Here is a 24,080-nt window from a genome sequence, read left to right as displayed (position 1 = left end):
AAGAGCTCACAGAGACATACTATTGAAGAAGAAGAAGAAGGAAGACAACCGGGGAAAAGTTGGAAAGAAATGAAGAGGAGGTGCAACAGAGTGAGGTGGAGATGCTTCTTGGATGCCCTATATTCCAGTAGGAACTAAAGGAATTGAGTCAAGTAAGTCATTACATATTTTGTAGCCCCACCCCCACCCTGCTTGCAGTCTGATTGTTGGATACTCCAAAATACAGTGCCTCAGGGAATGCAACCCCTTAGAACTGATCACAAAGAAAAAACAGCATTAACTATTACACCTTACAGGAAGAGTAGAATCAAACTGTTGGACAAATATTTTAGAACAGAATAGGTTAACAGAAATATTAAATAGGTTTTGATTCAGTCCATACAAATTGAATGTTATGATACATTAATTACCAGGGAAAACTGTATTTAATTTTTAAATTATATATTTTTAAACATGAGAAAACCCAATAAAACCCAGTATTGCCTGTTTTTTTTTTTTCAGGTTTTATCTAAAAAAAACACTCAGGATATGTTTTAAAAAAATGCAATTGTGCTAGTGTCATTGTGCTGGAACATTGCTAGAGGAAGTGCATTGCTCTCAAGGGTGACTATGAGGAAAAATAAAATAAAATTCAACAGGTTACTATGTTTTTTCCTTTGTCATTCTTAGAACTTTTGAAATAACCCTTGTACTTACCTGCCTGGCATCAAGTTAGAATGCATATTTTATTTTTGCTTTCAGAGTCCCTCACAATGCAAGGACACCAACCAGCTAGGACTGCAGGCAGCAATTCGACTGAAGATGATAGTTTCAGTTTAGAGATGGATGTGAAGAGAATATGGGATCATCTTCTCGGAAGAGAAAACAATGAACCAACTAAGACAGTTGTTGTGGAAGCAGTGCCTGAGCTGACCAGCCCCTCCATCACTACACCTGGGTGCAATTCTCATGAGGAAATACAAAGTAATTGTACGCAAGTTGCACCTTCCACAAGCAGTGCTTTTTCAGCTACGTGTAGTGAAGCAATTACTTCCAGTGAGCCAAATGCACGAGGGTTATCAACAGAAGATTGTGCTTGTTCAGATTCGACAGAAGTGAAGAAAAATCTGAATAACTGAAGACACTACAGCAGTAGGTATTTCTAATTAATTTTTCTAACTTGTACATTCATTTTAGAGTTAACAGGATTTAACAAAGAGGATATGCCATGAAAGATTCATCTTTCCTGGCAAGAAAAAGGGAAAGTATTCTTTTTTGCCCTCGCTTACGAGATCTATCATTATACAGGCATTCATACAAATGGTAAAAATGGCTAAATGTACACATTGTCCCCAATATGGATACAGCAAGACAAATTAAAAATGTCCTTGCAGTCTGGAGCTCTCAAACATTTTCAAAAATTACACATTCTCTTTTTCAAGGTACATTGAATATCATTTGGTCACACGTTACCACTGTTACTTTTGTGGAAGCCACCATTCCCTGAACTAATAGGGGGAACTATTATGTAGTTATTGGTCACAAGGATTTTTTTTAAAATCGGTCTCTAACTTGCTTAGAATTTTACTCTCATAAACTTAATTTATGCCTAACACACACATGTAACATGTGACTAATAGTGTTTATATGTAAGAGAATACAAGAAGTCTAAACAGTCATTGGCCAGAACATAACTTTGGGTATTCATACATGATATGAAACAGTTATAGTAGTTACGTTTTTGTTGTATGTTTTTGGTTAAGCTGTAGTAGTTATATAAGTACAGGAATTTCTTTTAAAACTGTATGTTTATTTGTATATTAAATGAGTTCTAACAACTACTCACAACAGTAAGTGCTGTGCCTGTGATAAATAGTTTAAAAAACTATAATAATTATCCTTACAAAATTGTATTACAATTTATAACAGTCTTCTGTTCTTACCATACCTCTCATATATGGAATATTCATGATCCATATTCGTGAGCCACACATTAGAGCTTGCAACTTTTTGACTTCTCTTTTTTGGTTTTATATGTTAACTAACAAGTACCACAAAAAGCTTTGTTAATTACATGCATGTACAGTGTCTCTCAAAAGTTTTAGGACAACGACATTTTAAACTAGGCAACCCAATTTACACAAGCCGTTGGTGGGTTGCGTGCAGAGTCAGGCTCAATTTCAGGGTTGCCACATGCATAATAGATATTTATAAAATACGCGAAAGAAATATAAACAAGTATTATTGTATAAAATTATTAAAAATATCACTATTATATCGCAAATGACAAAATTCTTTCTGAAAGAAAAAAATAGGTTTTCTAGTATTTAATCGCTGATGAGTCTACAGTAAGGTAAGAGGTGAGAGGAAACGAAAGGTTACAAAGGAGAGGAGAAAGAGAAAGCGAAAGGAGAAGAGGAAAAGTAGAGGAGAGAAGAAAGATAGGATAGACGAGGAGAGGAGATGTAGTGAGGAGAATGGAAAAAGATTCGAGGGGAGATGAGGAAAAAAGAACAAAGAAGAGGAAAACTAGTGGAGAGGAGAGGAGGAGGCGAGAAGAGGGAAGTGGAGAGTAGAGTAAAGGAGAGAAAAAGAGAAGAACTAACAAAGAGAGAATAGTGCAGTGGAGTCGGAAATCTAAGACAGGAAAGGAGATAAGAGGAGTGGAGAAGAGTGGGATGGAGATAAAAAGCGAGAGAAGACGGAGAAGGAACTGGAAAGAAGAGGTAGTTGCAGAAAATATCGTCTGAGCGTCAAGAATGGATGCATTGGTCAAATTATCGACATGAAACATTCAATAACATTTTGAAATATATTGGAGAATATATTAGATCGGTGCGAAATACCTTTTGGCTGAGTTCAGAAGGAATTAAAATCTTCCATGTAAGATCTTTAATTTTACCTGCGATTACACCACTAAAAAAATGAACGTAATTTTTAATATTTATAAGAATTATTCAATTTTTCTCCACTTCTCGGTTCGTTGAAATGGAGATTTTGTAATTCAATATTCCCCCTACCCCCATCGTTAATTCCAAACTGAATCATTCCGTTTCACACGGCGTGGACAATGAACACAATGGGATATGTCTAAAACTTACGAAAATTTTCTGCCACCGGAAGGGTTTGAACCTACGACCATCAGATTGACAATCCTGAACGGTAGCCACTACCCTACAAGCTTCAGTTCCTTAAACCAGGTAGAAGAACCACTACACCACGCCTTTACCTTCGAATCAAACAACATTTTTTTAAAAGTATTCTGTCCCTCCAATATTGTAAATGTAGTTTGGTATACGTGTAGTTGAACTTTTACTTTAATTTTGATTTGCTTTCTTGTATAACCGATATCTTCGAGAAATAATTTTCGAAGTGATTAAAAACGAGAATATTGGTAGTTGTGAAAATGCGAGTTTTTTCTTCTACCTTATTATTGTGATTAGACATTACGTACTAATGGAAAATATCTAGAGGCTTGAACATTACAGGACGATGTTCTTTTCCTGTGATACTGTAACAGACAAAATGCTTGTTTACTGATGCAAGTCTTGTGTCCAGAACAGTCTTATGAAATGTATTTGCTGTTGCGTAAGATAACACGAAATAATTACACCGTGTGCGAACTACCAAATCTGTGCAACGTTATACGTAAACAGTAAACAGGCGGAAAATGTTATTCATAAAATAACTTCACATTTGACAGTGTTAGTCAATTGAGACTCGTGGGACACTGTGCTAAGGTGCTGGACTAAATCCTCCTAATTTTTCTTCCTCGAAGAACAACAATTTCTAAGGAAGAGCAACATGATGATCTTTCTTATTTCTTTTAAATGCTTACACTTTCCTTTAATTGGGTTAAAAATAAATAAGAATATTGCTTGCATTTCTGTCATTGACATAGACCAGAGAGAAAGACAGACAGATATTACAAAATAGTTCAAATACTGCGAGCGCCATTAAAAAGTCATGATAATTCTATGTTGCGTACTTAGAATTATTCATACAATAAAGAACATGTCTAATTGTGAGTTAACAAAAAAACAATAATAAAGAGACATTTTCGCATCACGATTGCAGTTCGAAAAAGTCGGGACAGGGATTGAAAATAATGCACTGTCCTGACTAAATCGGTGAATCGGACGTCTGGTAGCCTTGCATCAATGATCATAAAACTAAAACCACCCAATATTGCAGCTTGAAGACTTTTGCGCAGGAAACAGATTCATTTATACAAGAGCAAAATTGAAATTTTTACACATCCTTGCATTGAACTCAAGTGGGAAAAGGGGTAAAATTAGCGTGTCCTGAATTGTCACACATATAAATAGTGATTTCATTAATATTTGTCAATGTCTTTGAAGCAGTACACAATTATCGTTAGAGTATCATAATTCATGATTTTATATATAAAAATATCCCGTTGAACGTGTGTCAATTCATTTATTTGTTTATTTTTTTTTATAAATTCCATATGCAGACCAATGTAGCCACTATATACTGCTATTACAAATAATGTTACCATGCACTTGTTTAATGGAAGGCATTCTTTTTCAAGGAACGTCTAGTATGGAGGATCGAACGTGGGATCGTAATGCTTTCAAAACTAACCAATACACTACGCCCTTTGTTTTCTTGGAGCTGCTGTTCCTAATTATTCTGTCGCCTCAATATTGTAAACGTTATCTGCAAAAAAGAAGTTAAATACTCAGATATAGCTCTGTACTTCTAGAATTACTTTATACACATGCATTTGAAATTTAACTCTGAATTTCTTTCTTCGTATTAGTATATCTAAGCTTGTGAATATATTTTATTTGTAATTTTATAAGGGTTTCATGAACATGTACGAAATAGTTCCTTATAACTTGGAATATGGTGAATAGATATGAAATGTCTTGAAATTAATTTTCGACCACTAGATTTTAGCAAGGGAATTATGTGTGTTCCGTTTCCAGTTATTCATTGCTTAAACAAACGTTTTAAAACTATGTGGAATTTTCATTCTGGGATAAGTTTCTTTACTTGCTACATGTATGCGAACTACACTCTGTCCCACTTATCTCTGGAGCAGGTGAACGAAAACAAGTATCTGAGCAGCGATGAACACGTGAGAGGAATGGGATTGCGTGGAGGGAGGAAAGCCACTGCAGTTACCAGCCTGCCCAGCAGCATGCACTGATTCGCTCTGTCCACTCGATCCCCTCTCTCCACTTCTCTTCCGCTATGCGCGGCTTTGCACCGGAGATGCTGGGACAGGGTACAGTTAATTGTTTCTCAAAAGGTATCATCTATGTCTGTATGCCACACATTTAATTCTTACTCACATGGAAAAAAAATGTCAATTTGTATTCAGGGGTAGTTTCATAGTTACAAACTATTTTGGCCTTGATGAGAAGTTTAGTGTAAGTAGGCATTTTGTTTATAATTTTGAAATCGAGGTCGTCTAAAGTTGAAATCCTCATATTTAGGGCTTGAACTCGTCACCTAAGAGGTTGAAGATCGTCCTCTACTTTGTGCGTGACCTTCTTTATTTTTCTATTCATTATTCATCCTCATCGTCGCGATTAGCCAAAGGTAAAATAAGAAAAGTCCTCCTCCGTGACCTCCGACTGCAGGACGGCATGGATTCGAGTCCGCCTATGCTCACTCTCTAGGTTCTCGGCCTGTGTATGGGACCGGTGGCAACCCACCATCGTGAAGAAATTGGGGAGCTACGAGTGAGTAGCGTAACCCGGTCTCGGAAATCTCCTATGGGGCACGTTCCTGGGTAAACAAAAAATAATCGATCAGACAATTCGATTATCGAAGGCGATAAAATAACCTCCGGTTGACCAAGTTGCCAATATAAATAAATGGAATACAGATTGTCTTCGAGCTTACATTGTTAAAAAGGAGCGGATACACTTATTACTATCCCAATAATTATTCAATACGGTTTTTTGTTTGTCAGGAATTATCACTTAAACTATTGCATGTTGAGCTGGTGCCTTCCTAGCTGCCTCTGATGAAATCTACCATTCTTCAGATTCTCTTTAAAATTCGACTCTGGTCACTTGTAACGTGCTCGGTGCAGACACTGTGCATGGACGCACTGTTTTGCGATAAGAAGCGGCCTTGAATAGCGTGAGTGAGTCACTTCGATCGCGAGCAAGCTAGACTACCAAGCTTGTCTGCCTTTGAAAACGAAAGTCATATTTTTCACGGTTTCCGAACGCGATTGCTATTGTAGAAGTACATATTCTCTCAAACGAGCAAGAAAGGAAATTCGACCAATGTTCTCCCGTCGTTTAAAACCAAATATTATCTATTAAACGAAAAGTTCACGATTGTCAATAAACGGTTTAACCTATCTGAGCATAAGGTGAATGTAAATACTAAATTTAATAGAAAGGTTCTCCAAAATTTCTCTTCCACTGTCTACGTAAGGTCAGTACCTAGGGGAGGGGCCATGTGGGCCATGCTTCTCCCTCGAACCCTTAAATATTTAAATGTGTACATATAAATAAATAAGTACGAAAATAACATCTTCGATTTTTGAAATGTGTAAAAATTTCAATTTTGCTTTCGTATAAATGAATCTGTTTCTTGCGCAAAAGTCTTCAAGCTGCAATGTTGGGTGGTTTTAGTTTTATAATCATTGATGCAAGGCTACCAGACGTCCGATTCACCGATTTAGTCAGGACAGTGCGTTATTTTCAATCCCTGTCCCGACTTTTTCGAACTGCAATCGTGATGCGAAAATGTCTCTTTATTATTGTTTTTTTGTTAACTTACAATTAGACATGTTCTTTATTGTATGAATAATTCTAAGTACGCAACATAGAATTATCATAACTTTTTAATGGCGCTCGCAGTATTTGAACTATTTTGTAATGTCTGTCTGTCTGTCTGTCTGTCTCTCTGGTCTACGTCAATGACAGAAATGCAAGCCATATTCTTATTTATTTTTAACCCAATTAAAGGAAAGTGTAAGCATTTAAAAGAAATAAGAAAGATCATCATGTTGCTCTTCCTTAGAAATTGTTGTTCTTCGAGGAAGAAAAATTAGGAGGATTTAGTCCAGCACCTTAGCACAGTGTCCCACGAGTCTCTCTTGACTAACACTGTCAAATGTGAAGTTATTTTATGAATAACATTTTCCGCCTGTTTACTGTTTACGTATAACGTTGCACAGATTTGGTAGTTCGCACACGGTGTAATTATTTCGTGTTATCTTACGCAACAGCAAATACATTTCATAAGACTGTTCTGGACACAAGACTTGCATCAGTAAACAAGCATTTTGTCTGTTACAGTATCACAGGAAAAGAACATCGTCCTGTAATGTTCAAGCCTCTAGATATTTTCCATTAGTACGTAATGTCTAATCACAATAATAAGGTAGAAGAAATAACTCGCATTTTCACAACTACCAATATTCTCGTTTTTAATCACTTCGAAAATTATTTCTCGAAGATATTGGTTATACTACAAGAAACAAATCAAAATTAAAGTAAAAGTTCAACTACACGTATACCAAACGACATTTACAATATTGGAGGGACAGAATACTTTAAAAAAAATGTTGTTTGATTCGAAGGTAAAGGCATGGTGTAGTGGTTCTTCTACCTGGTTTAAGGAGCTGAAGCTTGTAGGGTAGTGGCTACCATTCAGGATTGTCAATCTGATGGTCGTAGGTTCAAACCCTTCCGGTGGCAGAAAATTTTCGTAAGTTTTAGACATATCCCATTGTGTTCATTGTCCACGCCGTGTGAAACGGAATGATTCAGTTTGGAATTAAAAATGGGGGTAGGGGAAATGTTGAATTACAAAATCTCCATTTCAACGAACCGAGAAGTGGAGAAAAATTGAATAATTCTTATAAATATTAAAAATTACGTTCATTTTTTTAGTGGTGTAATGGCAGGTAAAATCAAAGATCTTACATGGAAGATTTTAATTCGCTCTGAACTCAGCCAAAAGGTATTTCGCACCGATCTAATATATTGTCCAATATATTTCAAAATGTTATTGAATGTTTCATGTCGATAATTTGACCAATGCATCCATTCTTGACGCTCAGACGATATTTTCTGCAACTACCTCTTCTTTCCAGTTCCTTCTCCGTCTTCTCTCCCCTCTTTCCGTTCTGCTTTTATCTCATATCGCCTTCCCTACTTTTCTCCCATCTTATCTCCATCCCACTCTTCTCCACTCCTCTTATCTCCTTTCCTGTCTTAGATTTCCGACTCCACTGCACTATTCTCTCTTTGTTAGTTCTTCTCTTTTTCTCTCCTTTACTCTACTCTCCACTTCCCTCTTCTAGTCTCCTCCTCTCCTCTCCTCTCCACTCGTTTTCCTCTTCTTTGTTCTTTTTTCCTCATCTCCCCTCGAATCTTTTTCCATTCTCCTCACTACATCTCCTCTCCTCGTCTATCCTATCTTTCTTCTCTCCTCTACTTTTCCTCTTCTCCTTTCGCTTTCTCTTTCTCCTCTCCTTTGTAACCTTTCGTTTCCTCTCACCTCTTACCTTACTGTAGACTCATCAGCGATTAAATACTAGAAAACCTATTTTTTTCTTTCAGAAAGAATTTTGTCATTTGCGATATAATAGTGATATTTTTAATAATTTTATACAATAATACTTGTTTATATTTCTTTCGCGTATTTTATAAATATCTATTATGCATGTGGCAACCCTGAAATTGAGCCTGACTCTGCACGCAACCCACCAACGGCTTGTGTAAATTGGGTTGCCTAGTTTAAAATGTCGTTGTCCTAAAACTTTGGAGAGACACTGTACAAGACTAAGGATATCAACTGCATCATCAGTGTATATTTAGTTCCCATAACTGAAATGTCTGCAACCATAACAAGAATGGCATGATATTTATCACATTTTTTTGCATCTGGAAAGTGTTGTGTATGTGACACTCAAGTGTGCATTTCTCATGATATATATAATATTTGCTCTAACATCTCACTGAAGAAGGTTTATTTCCTCCTCTTTATTAACTCTTCTGCACATACTGTATGTATGTGGAACACTTTTTTTCTGTTTTAAAAGCTTTCTAAATAAATAAAAAATATATACATAAAGAAAAATTCCATGAATACATTATAGTCTTTGTATCTTCACTTTCTGAAAACACTTGTATATTCTGTCTCTCTTTCATATGTAAATGATGCAATCAGGAAAGTTAAAAAATGAATGGCATGTTTGGGGATAATTGACTTTCTCAACAAAACTAAGCATTGATCAGTCCTTTTTTAAATTGTCCAAACTGACAATTCACATTTTACCTGAACTTAAAATAAGAATAGTGTGTAACTGGGGTGAGGGGGTATAGGTGGTTGGAGCATTGTGTTGACACTGCCAAAAGAAACCCAGGACAGGTTAACACCCAGTGGAACAGTACCTCCAAAACTGTATAGCCTTCCCAAAATGCACAAAGCTGCTGTACCATTGAGACCTATTGTCAGTGCCATTGGATGTCCTACCTGCAGACTGGACAAATTCCTAATGGCTCAACTTCAACCTCAGATGGCAAGTGCCAACACCATATTCAAGAACTCGTCAGACTTCAAGACCCTGCAGAATATCAGAACTTCTCTGGGCGACCTTCTAGTTACCTTTGACGTAGTATCGCTCTTCACCAGAGTGCATCTTCATGATTCCTTGAAACTGTTAGAGCAACACTTCACACCAGACATCATCAGCTTCTTCAAACATACCCCGACTTCAGCCTACTTCAGCTACAAGAGCAGGTACTTTGAACAGACTGACACGGTGGCAATTAGATCCCTGATTTTGCCTGCAAAAGTCAATTTCTTCATGGAGAACTTCGAACATGAGGCACTCAATTCAGCTTCACAGAAACCTACCGAATTTTACAGATATGTAGACGACACCTTTGTCATCTGGCCACACAGTGAAGCAGCACTACAGACGATCCTGGATCGTCTCGATAACTAGCACCCGAACCTCAAATTCACCATGGAAACAGAGACCTTCCGTTCCTGGACAACCTCGTCACATGCAAACTGGATTGGACCTTAGGATACAGCATACACAGGAAGCCTACTCACACTGACCTATACCTTAACCACAACAGTTTTCACCATCCAGCGCAGTGGTCAACCATACTCTCTACGTTGTTTCATCTCCATCAGTGACACAGAACACCTTCATGAGGAAATAAGACACTTGCGCACAAGTTTCAGACAGAATTGATGCAGTGAAGGCATCATCAAGACACTAGAGTGTTTGGTTTTGAGTTTGTGTTTTAAGTCCACTTTATGCACAGTAAGGCTAATCGGGACTGGACCTACGGTTTAAAGTGGGATCCGAACCACTGTGCCATGTGCCTCCACCGGGTATCGAACCCGGGACCCCTTGAATACAAGGCGACGACGCAAGACACTAGAGTGAGTAATGCACAACAAGAACAACCAACCAACAAACCCAGAACCCCCAGACAACCAAGAAGAGAAGAGAAGAGAGATAGCCATCATCCCATACACTGGTAACCTCCCCAGTCATCAGCCACATTCTTTCAAAGCACAACATTATGATGATTCATAAACTATCACAGAAAGTCAGAAGCTGACTTTGAAATCCTAAAGACGATCTATGACAGAAGACACCCAGAGTTTACCGTATCATCTGTATCTGCGTTAAAGTCTACATTGGACAAACAGGGAGGACAATCGAACAACTCTGCAAAGAACATACCAGCTACATCAAGAATTTTCATCCAGAAAAATCAGAGTTAGCAGAACATTCCATCTAAGAGGGCCATAGAACAAACAAGTATTTAATACTTAAGGAACCAGAAGGCTCTCAAGTCAATAACTTGTTTAATTTTGTAGAAAAAAAGTCGAAATTGTTATTGCAAATTCTTTAGGAAATGAATGCTACCATTTACAACATTAAGTAGCACAACATCGATAGTCATATCTTGGAAATTTTTGTTTATGTTCATTAAAATACAATAATCGGCTAGTGGATTTGTGACCTACCCACTTTGCCAAAGTGTTCTCGGATATAATGTGTATGGTTGACTCTTGCACATTGATTTGAATACAATTCATGCTGAGATTACAAACTTCGTCTAATTGTTACACCATAAAATATATTTACATCAGAAACTCAAGGTGTTATGTTTCAGGCTATTTTATGTTGCCTTTGCAGAAATCAAGATGATATGGAAGAGGTCATGAAACATGTTGAGATTTGTTTTACGCTCTCTGTATTAATCTCACAAGACATACATCTCAGAAGCATAGTAATGGCAAAGTTACATTTGTAGATGTAGCAACAGAAGTGGCAAAGATTCAGATTACATTGATGTGTAATTAATTTTAATTTAGTTTTTATTATCTGATAATAAATCAGTTGGCACTATGAATTTCACACATGAACTTACTTCACATTTCAAATCATTTCCCTCTGTTCTACATGTAATAAATAAATAATTTCCTCTTAAGCTTCAATATATTATCTTCTTCCAAATATATTAATTTAATTTTCATTTGTTTCTCGTTTCTAAAATCCCAGTAAACAAATTTTCATTTAGTAATTTATACTTCTACTTGTCTCATCGCATAATAATGATAGTAGTAGTAGGAATTTACAGGGTGTCACAACTGTCATGCGCATTTCATATTCTACAAGTCCATTGTTTGATTTGGAGTCTATTGTCCTGACAACTTTTTTCCATTTCTCCTGAGTCACCAAACAGATGTGGAGATTCTTACCGTAAATTAATGCCGTGGCTGTTTTCATCTAAAAGAAAATCATCTAAAGTTGATCATCTTAGCAACTTTGGAGAATGTATTGTGCTCACATCGCTTTCTACAAAACGTAAACTATATTTGTTACCTTCATCACCTTCCACGATTCTATTGAAACATGCGAGAGAGACCAAAACTTACTTCAGGAAACGAATAGCAACATTGCAAATAATCGTTTCAATTCTAAGAAAATGTTTATTACTTTTTTTTTTGTTTTGTCAAAATGCCCATCTTTCAGTCGAGGAAAACGTTATGCAGAATGAACAGAGACTTTGTTTGATAAGGCCAGCCGCACACCAGATACAATCTGACATGACGCCATGGCAAATGCAGAGAGGGGTCTGTTGGGGCTACAACCCTCCATTAATTTTGAGAAAATCAATATTTGAAAATAAAAGCAGTGAATAATTAGGGAAAGAAACAGAGTAGTAAATGCAATTCCCCTTTAAAGTGATCGCCGATTGCCATTTTTAAGAGTAAAATGTAGTATATACTGTCCACCTAGAAACTAATTATGTATTTTCCACTTTTACAATTCCATCCCCTCCCGAAAAGAAAATATCCTGCATATGCCATTGCACGATGCGATGAGTATTTTTTGTTGCAAAACTTCACAGGGTAGGTTAACATGAGGCTATTATGGCAGCCGCACACCAGACAAAACATTTGACTCTAGTTACGTTGCAAATCTTTGCGACAAAACAACAAGGGCCCCTGAAATTTGATCTTGCTAGAAGAGGTTTGCAACAAACAATCTGCGCACATGCAAAACCACCATTGTCTTCAGCACACCGGCAGTGTGTGATTTAACATTATTGTTTGACAGCACCGATTTTATATAGGTTTTTGCTAGAAGCAGACTCTGCTTGTAGTTTGTGCTTTGTATCTTCTCTACTAACCCCAACGAATACTAAGTATGCTTAATCTTGTAAAATTATAGAACATGTCCTGATTTCAACGTTGTTAAAATTAAAAAGCCACGCACGTTTTGTTGTCATTTATAAGATGCGTGCAGCAACTGTGAACAGTAGTGTGCTCACAGAAGTAATAGTCGTATGCATTCCGCAAAGTAATAATGTTTTCAAATTGCCTTTAATTTACTTGTAATACAACACCATTGAACAGCCATGATAACTTTATATTTAGAAGATAATCTATTTATTATGTAAATGATATGTATTAGAAATAATTATTAAAATAAAGAACATATATAAATATGAGTTAGACAATAAACCGAAACAATTTAGCTTTACAAATGCAGTTAATAAAACGTCAGTACAAGGATTTAAAAATGGACTGTCTCAACTAAATCTGGTAGCCTTGCAGGGTGATCGAAAAAATGTCCCCGAACCCAAAATTCAACATTTTTTTTCACCGGTCGTTACGATAATGTAATAATTTCTGTGGAAGCTGGTTTGTGATGTTCTTGGCTGTACACGACACAAGAGATGGTGCAGGGGAGTGGCGCTAGCAGTCATGGCGAGGAAATTAAAACTCTGCTCACGCTTAAATACAAGAGGTTCTTATGTCACCAAAATGTATAAAATAATTTGCACATACAGATACATCGAATGCTTCATCATCAGTTGCCATGTTGATTGAGGGCACGAGAATCCCCCTTTTATTTGCTTCGTTTGAAGGAAACACGATCTGGTGTGTTTGTGGCCTGTGTGTTTGAAACCTTCCTAATAAGACATTAATTTTAAAGCATTTGCCACTTGTAAAATACTTTTAAGTTGGTTGAGGAAATTGAAAATTTTTATCCATGAAATTTCAAGTACCCAAAGTTTGTATAAGTCCTCTTTATGCACATACATAGAGGGTAATCGGGACTGGAATTACACGTTAAAATGAGATTCGAACCAGTAAGTGCCTCCACCGCATATTGAACTTAGGACTGCTCCCTTGATTGCAAGCTGACAACTAGTAATTTGATGTAAGATGCCAACCAAAATAACCATAAGCAGTGCATACAAGTACACTTCAGTTATTATTCAACTTTCAGTTATGTAAGTAATTCAGGGATTGATTGATGAAAATAACAGAAGGAAAGTAAAAACATTTTTCATCTTCTCTTCTGGAAACAACACAATGTATGGTTGATTTTCACTAATTCCAAACTACTCGGAATGTTCAGAAATAATCTTTGCAATATACTAAGTATTGCATAGAGTTACCCCCAGTATTCTTTGTTTATATTTGTGTGCGAAAGTGAAGTGAACAAAGGGTAATAAATAGGATATTCTGAAAAAAGTCACTTGTTGTCTCATAGTTTGATGATTAAATTTTAAGCCAGTGTATAGTTGAATAAGTACAGTAATGTGCACACTTCCATGAACACTGCAAAGGATTGTTGGGATATATGTATAATTAATGTAATGACTTGTCATAATTGATAGGTAACATTTACATTTTACAAGAAACAAACAATATGTAAAACATATATATGCACATAGGCAGCATATATTGTTTTTGGTATAGGTATATTTAATCGAATAATGTTTATTAAAGCAATATCAAAAACCTTGATTGAACAAGTTACACTGTGTAAATAATTTGTTATGTTGATGAAACGTATATCGTCATCTTTTCCAATTTAAATATTTTTAATTGTACACAGTGCTTGCTCATTTCCACTTGTAACTAAAGACAAGCATAAGAAGTTATGCGGAAGCAAGAATTTCACTTATGTTCTTGAAGCATTTCTCAGGCCAAAACCTGATATTTGCAATGCCTTTTACCATGTAAAAATAATAGTCTACCTCCATCGCAGAGAGCAGGCTACGATGCCAGCGGTCCAGAGATTAAATCCCGGCCTGGGCATGAGTGTTCTTTGTGAGTGTCAAATAATCAGTTTCACTATATCATCGTTGTTGTGATTAGCCAAAAGTGAGAGAAAGGCAATGCAAAATTACAAGAATAAAATCACATTTGTGACAATAGTAACCTTTTCTCAAAATTAATATTTCAAATTGCTAAAATAGGAAACTGAAAATAAACCAATGAAAGCGCATCATAAAACAGTAACATTTATAAAAATATACAGAGGTTCATTGAGTAGGCTAAATAGGTTAACTTATTTCTTTAGAAACATGAAAAAATAGTGTACACTTCGCAACATCTTATTTGACCACCCCGAAAGAATTCTAAGTCCCGAATTCGTAACCTTAGCAACATTGCACTTCGGCTCCAAGTGAGAGTAGCCAACTTTGAGTTGGTCCTTCCACTAGACGAAAAACGCTGCAGTGAGAGGTTTTCAATTTCGCACTTTCCATGAACTTAGAAACTATAGACCGCTATTATAATACACAATCAAACAGAAATAATAAAGTAGAAAAAGAACCTTGAGGAATTTTTACGATTCTGCTTGCTCAACTTGAAATTAGAGGGGTTTGAAACACTGAATACAGTTTATCTCCACCTGGAGGATATCGCTATCATGTTTGTGCACAAAGAAGCAAATTTGTGAGGAGTTGATGCGACATTTTATTTACAATAGCTTGCAGTATCAAGCTATTACAATATCGAACAGTTCTCAAAAAATAATATTTTTCAAGACTTGTCGAGAAAATGTGCTTGGAACACAGGAAGGTGGGAGTCTTCATAAACGTCAACATGTTTATAAGGGTATTACATCATAAAGTTAACGTAGAGCAGTTGGTTACACCCTGCTTTTCCTTATTTCTCATCAAGCGTGAAAGGTCACAGGTTCAAATCCACCCTCTCCTCATTTTTTCTTCTTTTTTTTTAACAGAGACCGTTGATATTAGAATATTTAAAAAATGAACCCGATGCACACTTGAGGGATGTCCCTTCTGCTCATTTTTCCCCTTAGAAGTTGGAGATTTCCAGTTTTTAAAGTTAAAACTTTTTTTTTAGTTATTGTTCATATGTTGTGTTAACACACACATCATGATTAATTCACAAATCACATATATGTATTCAGGATGCAATATGTAATGTTATTTAAGTTATGTATTGTTTGTTCTTTTCTGACACCTAAAATATTGATTATTTGATTTCGATATACTAAAACAAACATATACAGTTATGTTAAGTAGTGATGTAGTGCATTACTGTAATGAAGGAGACCGTTTAATGAGTTCAAATTGCTAAGATTGGTAATTTTATGTCCGTTCCTTCATAATGACTGTTGTCAATTCCCTCACCACCATCTTACCATGCGTCTAAAAATAATAGTAAATCGCCAATTAACATAAGTAAATGGTTATTGCGACAGAGGCCGATTCGATAAGAAAATACTAATAAGTATTTATATAGTGAGTGAAAAACAAAAAAATTAAAACCTCATAATGATTGTTAATTCGTCACTGCCTTTGTATCTAAAATGTTTGTCTTCTTTGAACAGAAATTACGAGTATCAGATATAACAAACTTTCCCCACTAACTTTGCAATATTCGATACCACCATTACAGACTTAGCTCTACGTAACTTGATTCTGCGCATTCCACGTGGCATGTGACTTCCTACTATCATCGAAACAAGTTTCTCTTACTATTTCCTTTCACCTCGTGAATTACAGAGACCAATGTTAACTTCTTAGCATGGTGGATAAACTTTACATCCAACGATAAACTCCTGATAAAAATCCTGCCTAGGTGTAGAATCAAACCTACAACCTCCCTTGTGAGAATCAAGCATGCTACCTTTCCTCCAGGTAGGTCATGTTATGATTAGCTACCAGTTTGAAGAAACAAATTCACACATAATGTCATTTCTATAATTTCCTCATGGCAAATTTCATGAGGAAAGGAATCCAGAAAAAATCGAGAAACGATGAAAGGGAAAGATGATGAACATGTCTATTGGTGTTTTGAATTGTTTAGTTACGAAGTCTTTTGTTATTTGTTTAAAGTAGGAACAGGAGAGCGAAAAGGAGTAATTTGAACCAGAACCTGGTTGCCAAGAAACTTCAGCTTTTTTCCAAAGACTGTATGAAAAGAGAGAGGAAAGGGATATTCAACGTATGAAATATAAAATATGTGTGAAAATAAAAGAATTGAAACCCTGCAAGATAATACTAACGAACTTCAAACTATGAAAACATATTTTCGTGGTGGAAAACTGCAAGTCATTTTCGAAATATGAACTTGATTTTTTTCTGTATTAGAAAGTGGAGATATGGGACGATACGATCCCTCATCAAGAAAAATTTAAGTAAGCAGACTCCCTCCCTCCAACTTTTTCAATGGTCATAATTAGTAATTAGGGTCCGGAAGTTGAGGAAAAATCAACTTCTTTTCTGACCCTTAAAAACAATGCCAAACCTGATATCATGTCATTTTCCCTTCAGTTAGAACCTGAAAACTCTTTCTATTTTACAATTCTTTTGCATTTTTCAGCCTTTTTTGTTTAGTTTATTTGTCAGTATTCTTAACAGTTTTTGTTGCATTTTTTACTTATATTTTTGAGGTTTATTTTTCTCCTCCCCTGTTGTTTCTTGCATTTTAAATGCATTTACTAGTAAAACTTACATATTTAGGTTTCTTGACTTGGTCCTTTTAACAAATTCACTATGAATCGAAAATACGGTCAATGGAAAAGCATAATATCATTCTTAACTGAAATGTTTGGCAATGGATTAAAATACTTTGTGTGAAGACTACTTTGAGGTTCTTTTTCTGGACACTATTATCGCTTTAGTCTGTGGTTTTAAAGTAAAATTAGTCACAATATTAAATGAAATTATACTCTGGTGTACGCGAAGCAGAACTGTATTTTTGGATGCTGGCCGACTACAGTATCGTAGAAGGCCCACTCTGAGAGGAGATGTATTGGTTGATTTGGTGTTTTAAGTGAACTTTATGCACAGTAAAGCTAATCGGGACTGGATCTACAGTTTAAAGTGGGATCCGAACCACTGTGCAATGAGCCTCCACCTGATATTAAAACGGGGACACCTTGATTACAACATGCTGTTTAAGAACATGTATTTATGATATATTAATTCTTAATGTGTGTTAACATAGCTTTTGACAGCTAAATGAAAAGGAAGGTCTTTGCCAAAAATCCTGCCAATCACTGAAAAATCAAGCAGATGAGTAGAAACATTTCAGAGGTATGCATCACATAAATATTTACAGTGATTTAATGTCATCTTATATTACATTATTACAACACTTTGTACTACGTAAATAACAATAAAGAAAAAAGAATCAGGAGTGGGTGAGATTTGAACCTACGATGTTTCATTCTTGCCGAAAAAGAAAAACGAGATGACCGCTTAACCAACTGCTCCAAGGGATTGCTAACGTGAAAGCCTGTAAAACAAGTTGATCTAAGTTGAAATAACATTTTGCCGGAGTTCCGAACCATGTTTCGCCACAGATCAGGGAAAGGACGCACTTTGTAGAATCGTCCAGTATTGTGCAATTCATCTTTACTGTAATTTTGCCTAAAATCGAGAGAAATTTGCTTCATTGCATTTATATGTGATTTCAATTCTCTCCAGGTGGTGGAGAAGAGTTCAGTGTTTCCAACTGCACATAAATTACGCTATTTTCTATTTCAGAACAAATAGTCTTAAAAAAATCAACATTTCTATTTCCAATTTACGATTTTTGTTTAATTGTGTACTATATTACTGGTTTAGGAATTCTAACTTGATGGAATGTGAAAGAATGAAAGAAATTCACAACAGCGTTTTAGTTTAGAAAGAAAAACTGTTGTTAAGCTGGATAGTATTTGTGGACTCTGAGGCGCTATGTTACCAAATTTATGAATTCAAGACTTTGAATTTTTTCAGGGCGGTCAATTAAGATGTTGCGAAGAGTACATGCTCAATATGTATGCTTGGTACTTATAGGTACAATAATATATATATCCTGCAGATAGGAAACAATTCCAGTGTTTGCATAATTCAATTCTAAGTCTTCCTCATAAGTGGTATGTGTAAAACGGATGTACATTAATTCCAATTGTGACTCAGTCTGCGGCTGCTGGTAAAATTTATTATTTTGAATCAGATTCTTTTAAAAAAATGCATCTCATATTTTTGGATTTTTAAAATTTTTCACTTAATCAGATACTACTAATACAAGCCTACTGATTGGTTTCTTATTTTATTAAAAATGCAATGCAGCAGTCATGTTGGAGATGGATGTCGTGATATACGACCTTTCAAATATAAAAAAAAAAAAAACCTCACATGTAAAGCTATTGCAACTTTTAGCATAAAGTATCAGTTTATAGCTGCTGAAAGCAATATGAATAGAATCATTGAAAAAAAAAATAGACAATCAAACATGCAAACAGCGCATGGCAATTGAAACGTGTCGGTGGAGCGCCTCTAGAAACAGACATCCTTCTTTTGAAAATACAAGAAACCCTAAAGTTTAACAAACTTTATTTATTTATTGTTGAGAACAGAAATAAAGTTCATTTAGTTAGTATTTCAACAGAATAATCTAAGTAAAAATGCATTGGATTGAAAACATTGAGTGAAAAAACAGGAACAAGGTTATATTCTACCATTCCATCCAAGGAACAAATGTTTCCACAGTTTTCAAAATTCTTATAATTACAGTTGTAGGTTTGAGGTCACACAACAAACTTCATGAAAAAAATTCCCCATAACATTTAAAGCCTGTTCTTGAAAGAGATGTGCAAACGTTAATATCAAAAAGCATTTCAGATACTAACTGCATAAAATGCAAAATAAATAATGGAAAGTAGTTGTGCTGGTATTCACTTGTTTGGTGGATCGAGTCTCCACATTTATATAATAACAAAAATAAATTTTATTTGAAATAATAATAATAATAATTATTATTATTATTTTGAATAAAATTTATTTTTGTTAGTTTATAATATTTATTATTGTATAATAACATTTATAACCATGGTAAATATACTATTCAATTTTTATCATTTGCCTGACCCCCCCTGCAAATATTTCTGGCGACACCCATGAAACAGCGTGTCACATAGAGGCACACACAAACATTTCCTCTAACTTCTGTTACATCACCGAAATTTTACTGAAGACAGAGAAAAATAAGATTGGATGGTTCATATTAAGACTACTAGTCTTGGGTTCATATAAAACTAGAGTTCTAAGAATAACGATCGCAAAGTGTAGTGGTTGCCGTAACGATACCAGGATATATTTATATATTGTAACGTGACGTCGGGTATGGCACGGGTGGATGTGATAGGCACTTTCAACTCAATATATATATATATATATATATATATATAATTTGTAGACCTTGAGGAAATTATAATTTCCCACTGAACACGAGCATGGCTTTTACATTAGGATATTTTTCTCCAAACAATATCAGCAGCCAGTGTACAATTCTTGCCATGAGAATGTAATACATATCAGGCAATATGCAAGTATCTTTTTTAACCCTCATATCCTGGCATTGCCTACGTTGATGTGCGAAAATGTTCAAATTGTGTAAGGAATATTTTTTTAAATCTTTTGTCTTCTACTTGAATCCTCTTGCCCATGTGGCAGCCTGACAAGAGTTCAAAATTTTGTGGAAAAAAAAAAATCTTCTATTTGGTAAATGCAAATCGGGTTTTCGACCATAGGCTTTGATTTCACAGTGCTGAGAAGAACAAGCTATCATAACGCAACTCCCATGCTGCATTTGGGATCGAACCAAGAACCTTTAGATTGTATTGGCTGGTGTAGTTATTCATCATCTTTCAGATGGTTATCACTCACTTAGCCTAAAGTATAATGTATGCAAGAGGTTACATCCAAAGTTATGGCACAAGAATTGACACGTACAGTAATTGAGCTTCTGTACTCTCCATGACTGAACCGATATGGATATTGATAAGAAGAGGATAATACTTGCCTCACAAATAGATGAAGGTTATTCCATAGTTTGTCCTCTCAATAATGGTAATTGACACACATCTGTCCTTCCAGTCAGATTTCACTCTCCTCATGCACCACTGTCCAATAATGGTCCCTCCCAACTTCCTTGCTCTATCCCATCCACTCGCCAACTGTCCATTCTCTCTCCCCTCCAAGTCTCATGCCACATACGCCTTCCAGTCAATCACCTGACCTTTGCCTGATTACTTATTCAGCATTCCTTTTTTCTGTGCTATGTTAAGACTTGACACTTCTTACCCAATACCTTGGGTACGATATGCTATAATTCGTAACTCTAGCGTTTGCAGTTACCAAGGTACATTTTTATTAACAATCTTGCCGAATTTTAAATTTCCCACCGAAGAAGGTATCTCTTTCTCTGAAAGTATCAGCAGCATGTGCATAATTCTTGCATCGATAATGGAATACATTTTGGGAAATAGGCAGGTACTGTTTTGAACCCTCACGTTCTGGAATTGCCTACGTGGGGACACAATGATGTTCAAATGTGGGAGAAAAATTCAGATTTTTTTACTTCTTCTTTTTTTGTAATTAATAAAGGATTTTTTTTATTTCTTTATTATAGGGTTATAGTGTACTCTTTACTAAAAAGGAACGAGATATCATTTGTAACTCTATCAGTTGTAGTTCCAAGATAAAATAATAATATTCAAATCTTGGCAAATTTCAAATTTCCTGCTTGAAAATGCTCCTAGAGTTTATGCAAAACTGGGAAAATCGGCCCTGACGTCTTAAGGGTTAAGGGAGGTGAACAGAGTGGCTTGTGCAGTTTGATAGTTTGATGAGTGATTTCACAGCCAAGAAGTTTTGAGCACATGCTCACTTGCAGAAAAATCAGTTGTAATTTTAAACTTCTGCGGTTTCTTTTCATCCATCATGATTCACATAAATGTTGAATTTTTTAAATCTGCCTTACTGTGTACCTCTTCCTCTGTCATTAATTGTATGATTAATCATCTATCCAAAGCCACATTGTCTCATATTTCTGTGGTCATTCACCAACCTCCATGGTGGAGGGGTTAGCACTGCATACTATGATGCTGGGAGTTCGGGGTTCGAAGCCTAGACTGGACATGGGTGTTCTTTGTGAGTGTTCCCTCATCAATTCCATTATATCATCACTCATCCTCATCTTTGTGGTATGCATAAAGTGGCAGAAAAGCAAAGTAAATTAAATGAAAGAAAACACAGCAACTAGTGTCAACTGGATATTGTATATGCAATAGCTGAAACTTGTTCAGACATACATAGGCATGTTCTTCTGCATGTCTCACCACAGGGCTGACAGCTATTTGAACTTTTTGTAAATTGTAAAAGTCACATTTTGTGACTGAGTCTGATACACTTAAAGATACTTAAAGAAATTTTGTGATTAAAATGTGTAATGGGAGGGAAAAGCGTTTTAGATCTGAATGTGGCTCTGATGTTAAATGAAAAAGGGAAACTTGGTTTGTATATTTTAACATTAATTGAACCTTAATAAAGATTTTCCTTTTTTTTTAGGAGAGAACAATGTACTGGCTTAAGAATGTGCCACACAAAACCAGCAGTGAATGATATTATAAAGCTGCAAGAAAAATCTGTGATATATTTCTCTGCAACTGGGATCAACATGTGTTGTTACTTAATTAAAATTTTAGAAACCCCTGAAAAGTTATGTCTGTAGCACAGCATAGCTGATATTGTCCAGTGCTTTTCATTTTTTGTGCAATTGTGTCAGTTTATAATAACTTGACATCATTTGATCTCAAACAACTAAAGTTTAATATTAGTTACTTCAACATGTTTTTTTTTATTTCTTTAATACTTTTTCTATAATATGAATATAGTGTTTGTCAATATTGTTGTAATTCTTTAATATTTTAGTTTTGTTATCACCTGTTTCAAATAATAAATTTAATAATAAAGTCACTTTAATGTTACAGAATAATGTCACTTTAATGTTACAGAACAATAGAAATTCAATATTTCTTTCCAGGATTTTACATTTTTCCCACATTATACATTCCATCTTCATGATGGCATGAACTGTTATGAAATTTTCTCAGATTTTACATTTTCTCACATTTTAAATTTTGCCTCCCTGGCTCCATAGAAAAACACATAATTTAGGTTCCACTGTCTTTTATGGTTCTGTGTCAATAACCTTTTCATTATATTTGCTCCTCTGCAACTTGTATGTTATGTAACTGAAATTTAAAATAGAAACTATTTCTTTGATATGTGTATTTGAGATTGTTTACACAAATCTAGCCTTTACAACCAGTTATTTCTTCTTTCTTTTTAAGATTATAAACATACTTTTTTTTTTTTTGCATGTTCCACAATGTGACATTTTCACCTGATGTTTTTCATAGCTTTTGCTATAATTTGGGCTTAGCTGATACCAATACCGATACTTGAAATTTGTAGTAATTCAAAGTAGTTAAGAATATTTATCAATTTGAATATACAAATCTTTCATTGATACTATATCATATTAATCTGCCAGAGTTATGCCTTAAAATATTTATGGTTGTACATCACAATCTTTTTAGTCCCACAGCATTGTTGCAAATGGAGCAAGCATATTTGCATAATTTCAAGAAATTTCCATGAAAGTTTTGCACTGCATTTCTGGAGTCCGTGAAACATTCCAGACTCTGCAAAATATCAGCCAGTATTGATGATTAAATTCCAACTGATACTTTCTGATACCAATACTGATGTATCGGTATTGGCTTAGCCCTAATTATAACCATATATTATCACCAATTTGTGAAGAATTTTTACTCTGTAATATTTGAATTAAACAATCAAAACCTATGTGATAATCTGTGTGAAGTTGAAACGACTGAGTGTTGATTTTTTTTTCTGGTTGAGTCAGTATTGAAATCATGGAATTTCATTATATCAGTCATAAATATATACATTGATGTGGCACACAATGTAAATTAAGTTGTGATGATTCATCCATGAATGAAACCATCATGTAATCATGTGAAAGCTACATAATTATTTAGTGTAAAAGTATATTTTGAGTTTCTCTGTATTGTGTGCATTATAAGTTGTATTTTTCATGTAAACTTTAACTACTTATTTTTATCTTTTATTTGTTTTCCTATCATTTTTTTTTCTGTGTCATGAGGTATTATTGAAAATAAATGTGGCAGTTCCATAACTCAGGTTAGTTTCTTTTGCTCAATTGAAATCCACTTATCTAGCGGTGAATACCTCAATTACAGTGCCTTCAGAATAGAATTTTTATGAAAACATATTTATGTAGTGTTCTTTAAATATCAGCCTATGACATATTATTACATGTCATATATTCATTGAATATTCATGTATTCATATATTGTTTTATTGAAAATATCAATAAATTTTTTGTGAATGAAAATGTGTTTTTTTTATTCTCGCCGCATTCTTTGTTGAGCAGTTGACAAAGTGCCTGAATGTTTCTTTGTG

The 24,080-nt window shown here is 35.1% G+C and overlaps 2 protein-coding genes across 2 annotated transcripts in view; both read left to right on the top strand.

The window, feature by feature from the left end:
- The window catches only part of LOC145984533 (uncharacterized), a 49,401-nt gene extending 25,654 nt beyond the window's left edge, over window positions 1-23,747 (top strand). Inside the window, exons 4-5 of the mRNA XM_083118186.1 lie at window positions 742-1,131; window positions 22,137-23,747. Of these exons, the coding sequence (XP_082974312.1) occupies window positions 742-1,118 (377 nt within the window). The 3' untranslated portion in view covers window positions 1,119-1,131; window positions 22,137-23,747. The remainder of the gene's footprint in view (window positions 1-741; window positions 1,132-22,136) is intronic.
- Window positions 9,404-9,934, top strand: LOC145983699 (uncharacterized). The gene has a single exon (XM_083116754.1). The coding sequence runs from the start codon at window positions 9,404-9,406 to the stop codon at window positions 9,932-9,934; it is 531 nt and encodes a 176-aa protein (XP_082972880.1).
- Window positions 23,748-24,080: the final 333 nt, after the last annotated feature.

Source organism: Lepisma saccharinum, chromosome 2 (genome assembly GCF_977018435.1).
Source record: "Lepisma saccharinum chromosome 2, izLepSacc3.1, whole genome shotgun sequence".
Taxonomy (NCBI): Eukaryota; Metazoa; Arthropoda; class Insecta; order Zygentoma; family Lepismatidae; genus Lepisma; species Lepisma saccharinum.
Note: the sequence above shows the minus strand (reverse complement) of the source record. Positions and strands in the feature narration are given on the sequence as shown.

What these genes read in the sequence shown, in the direction of transcription:
- LOC145983699 (XM_083116754.1), top strand. Translation starts at nt 9,404, where the DNA reads ATGCACAAAGCTGCTGTACCATTGAGACCTATTGTCAGTGCCATTGGA.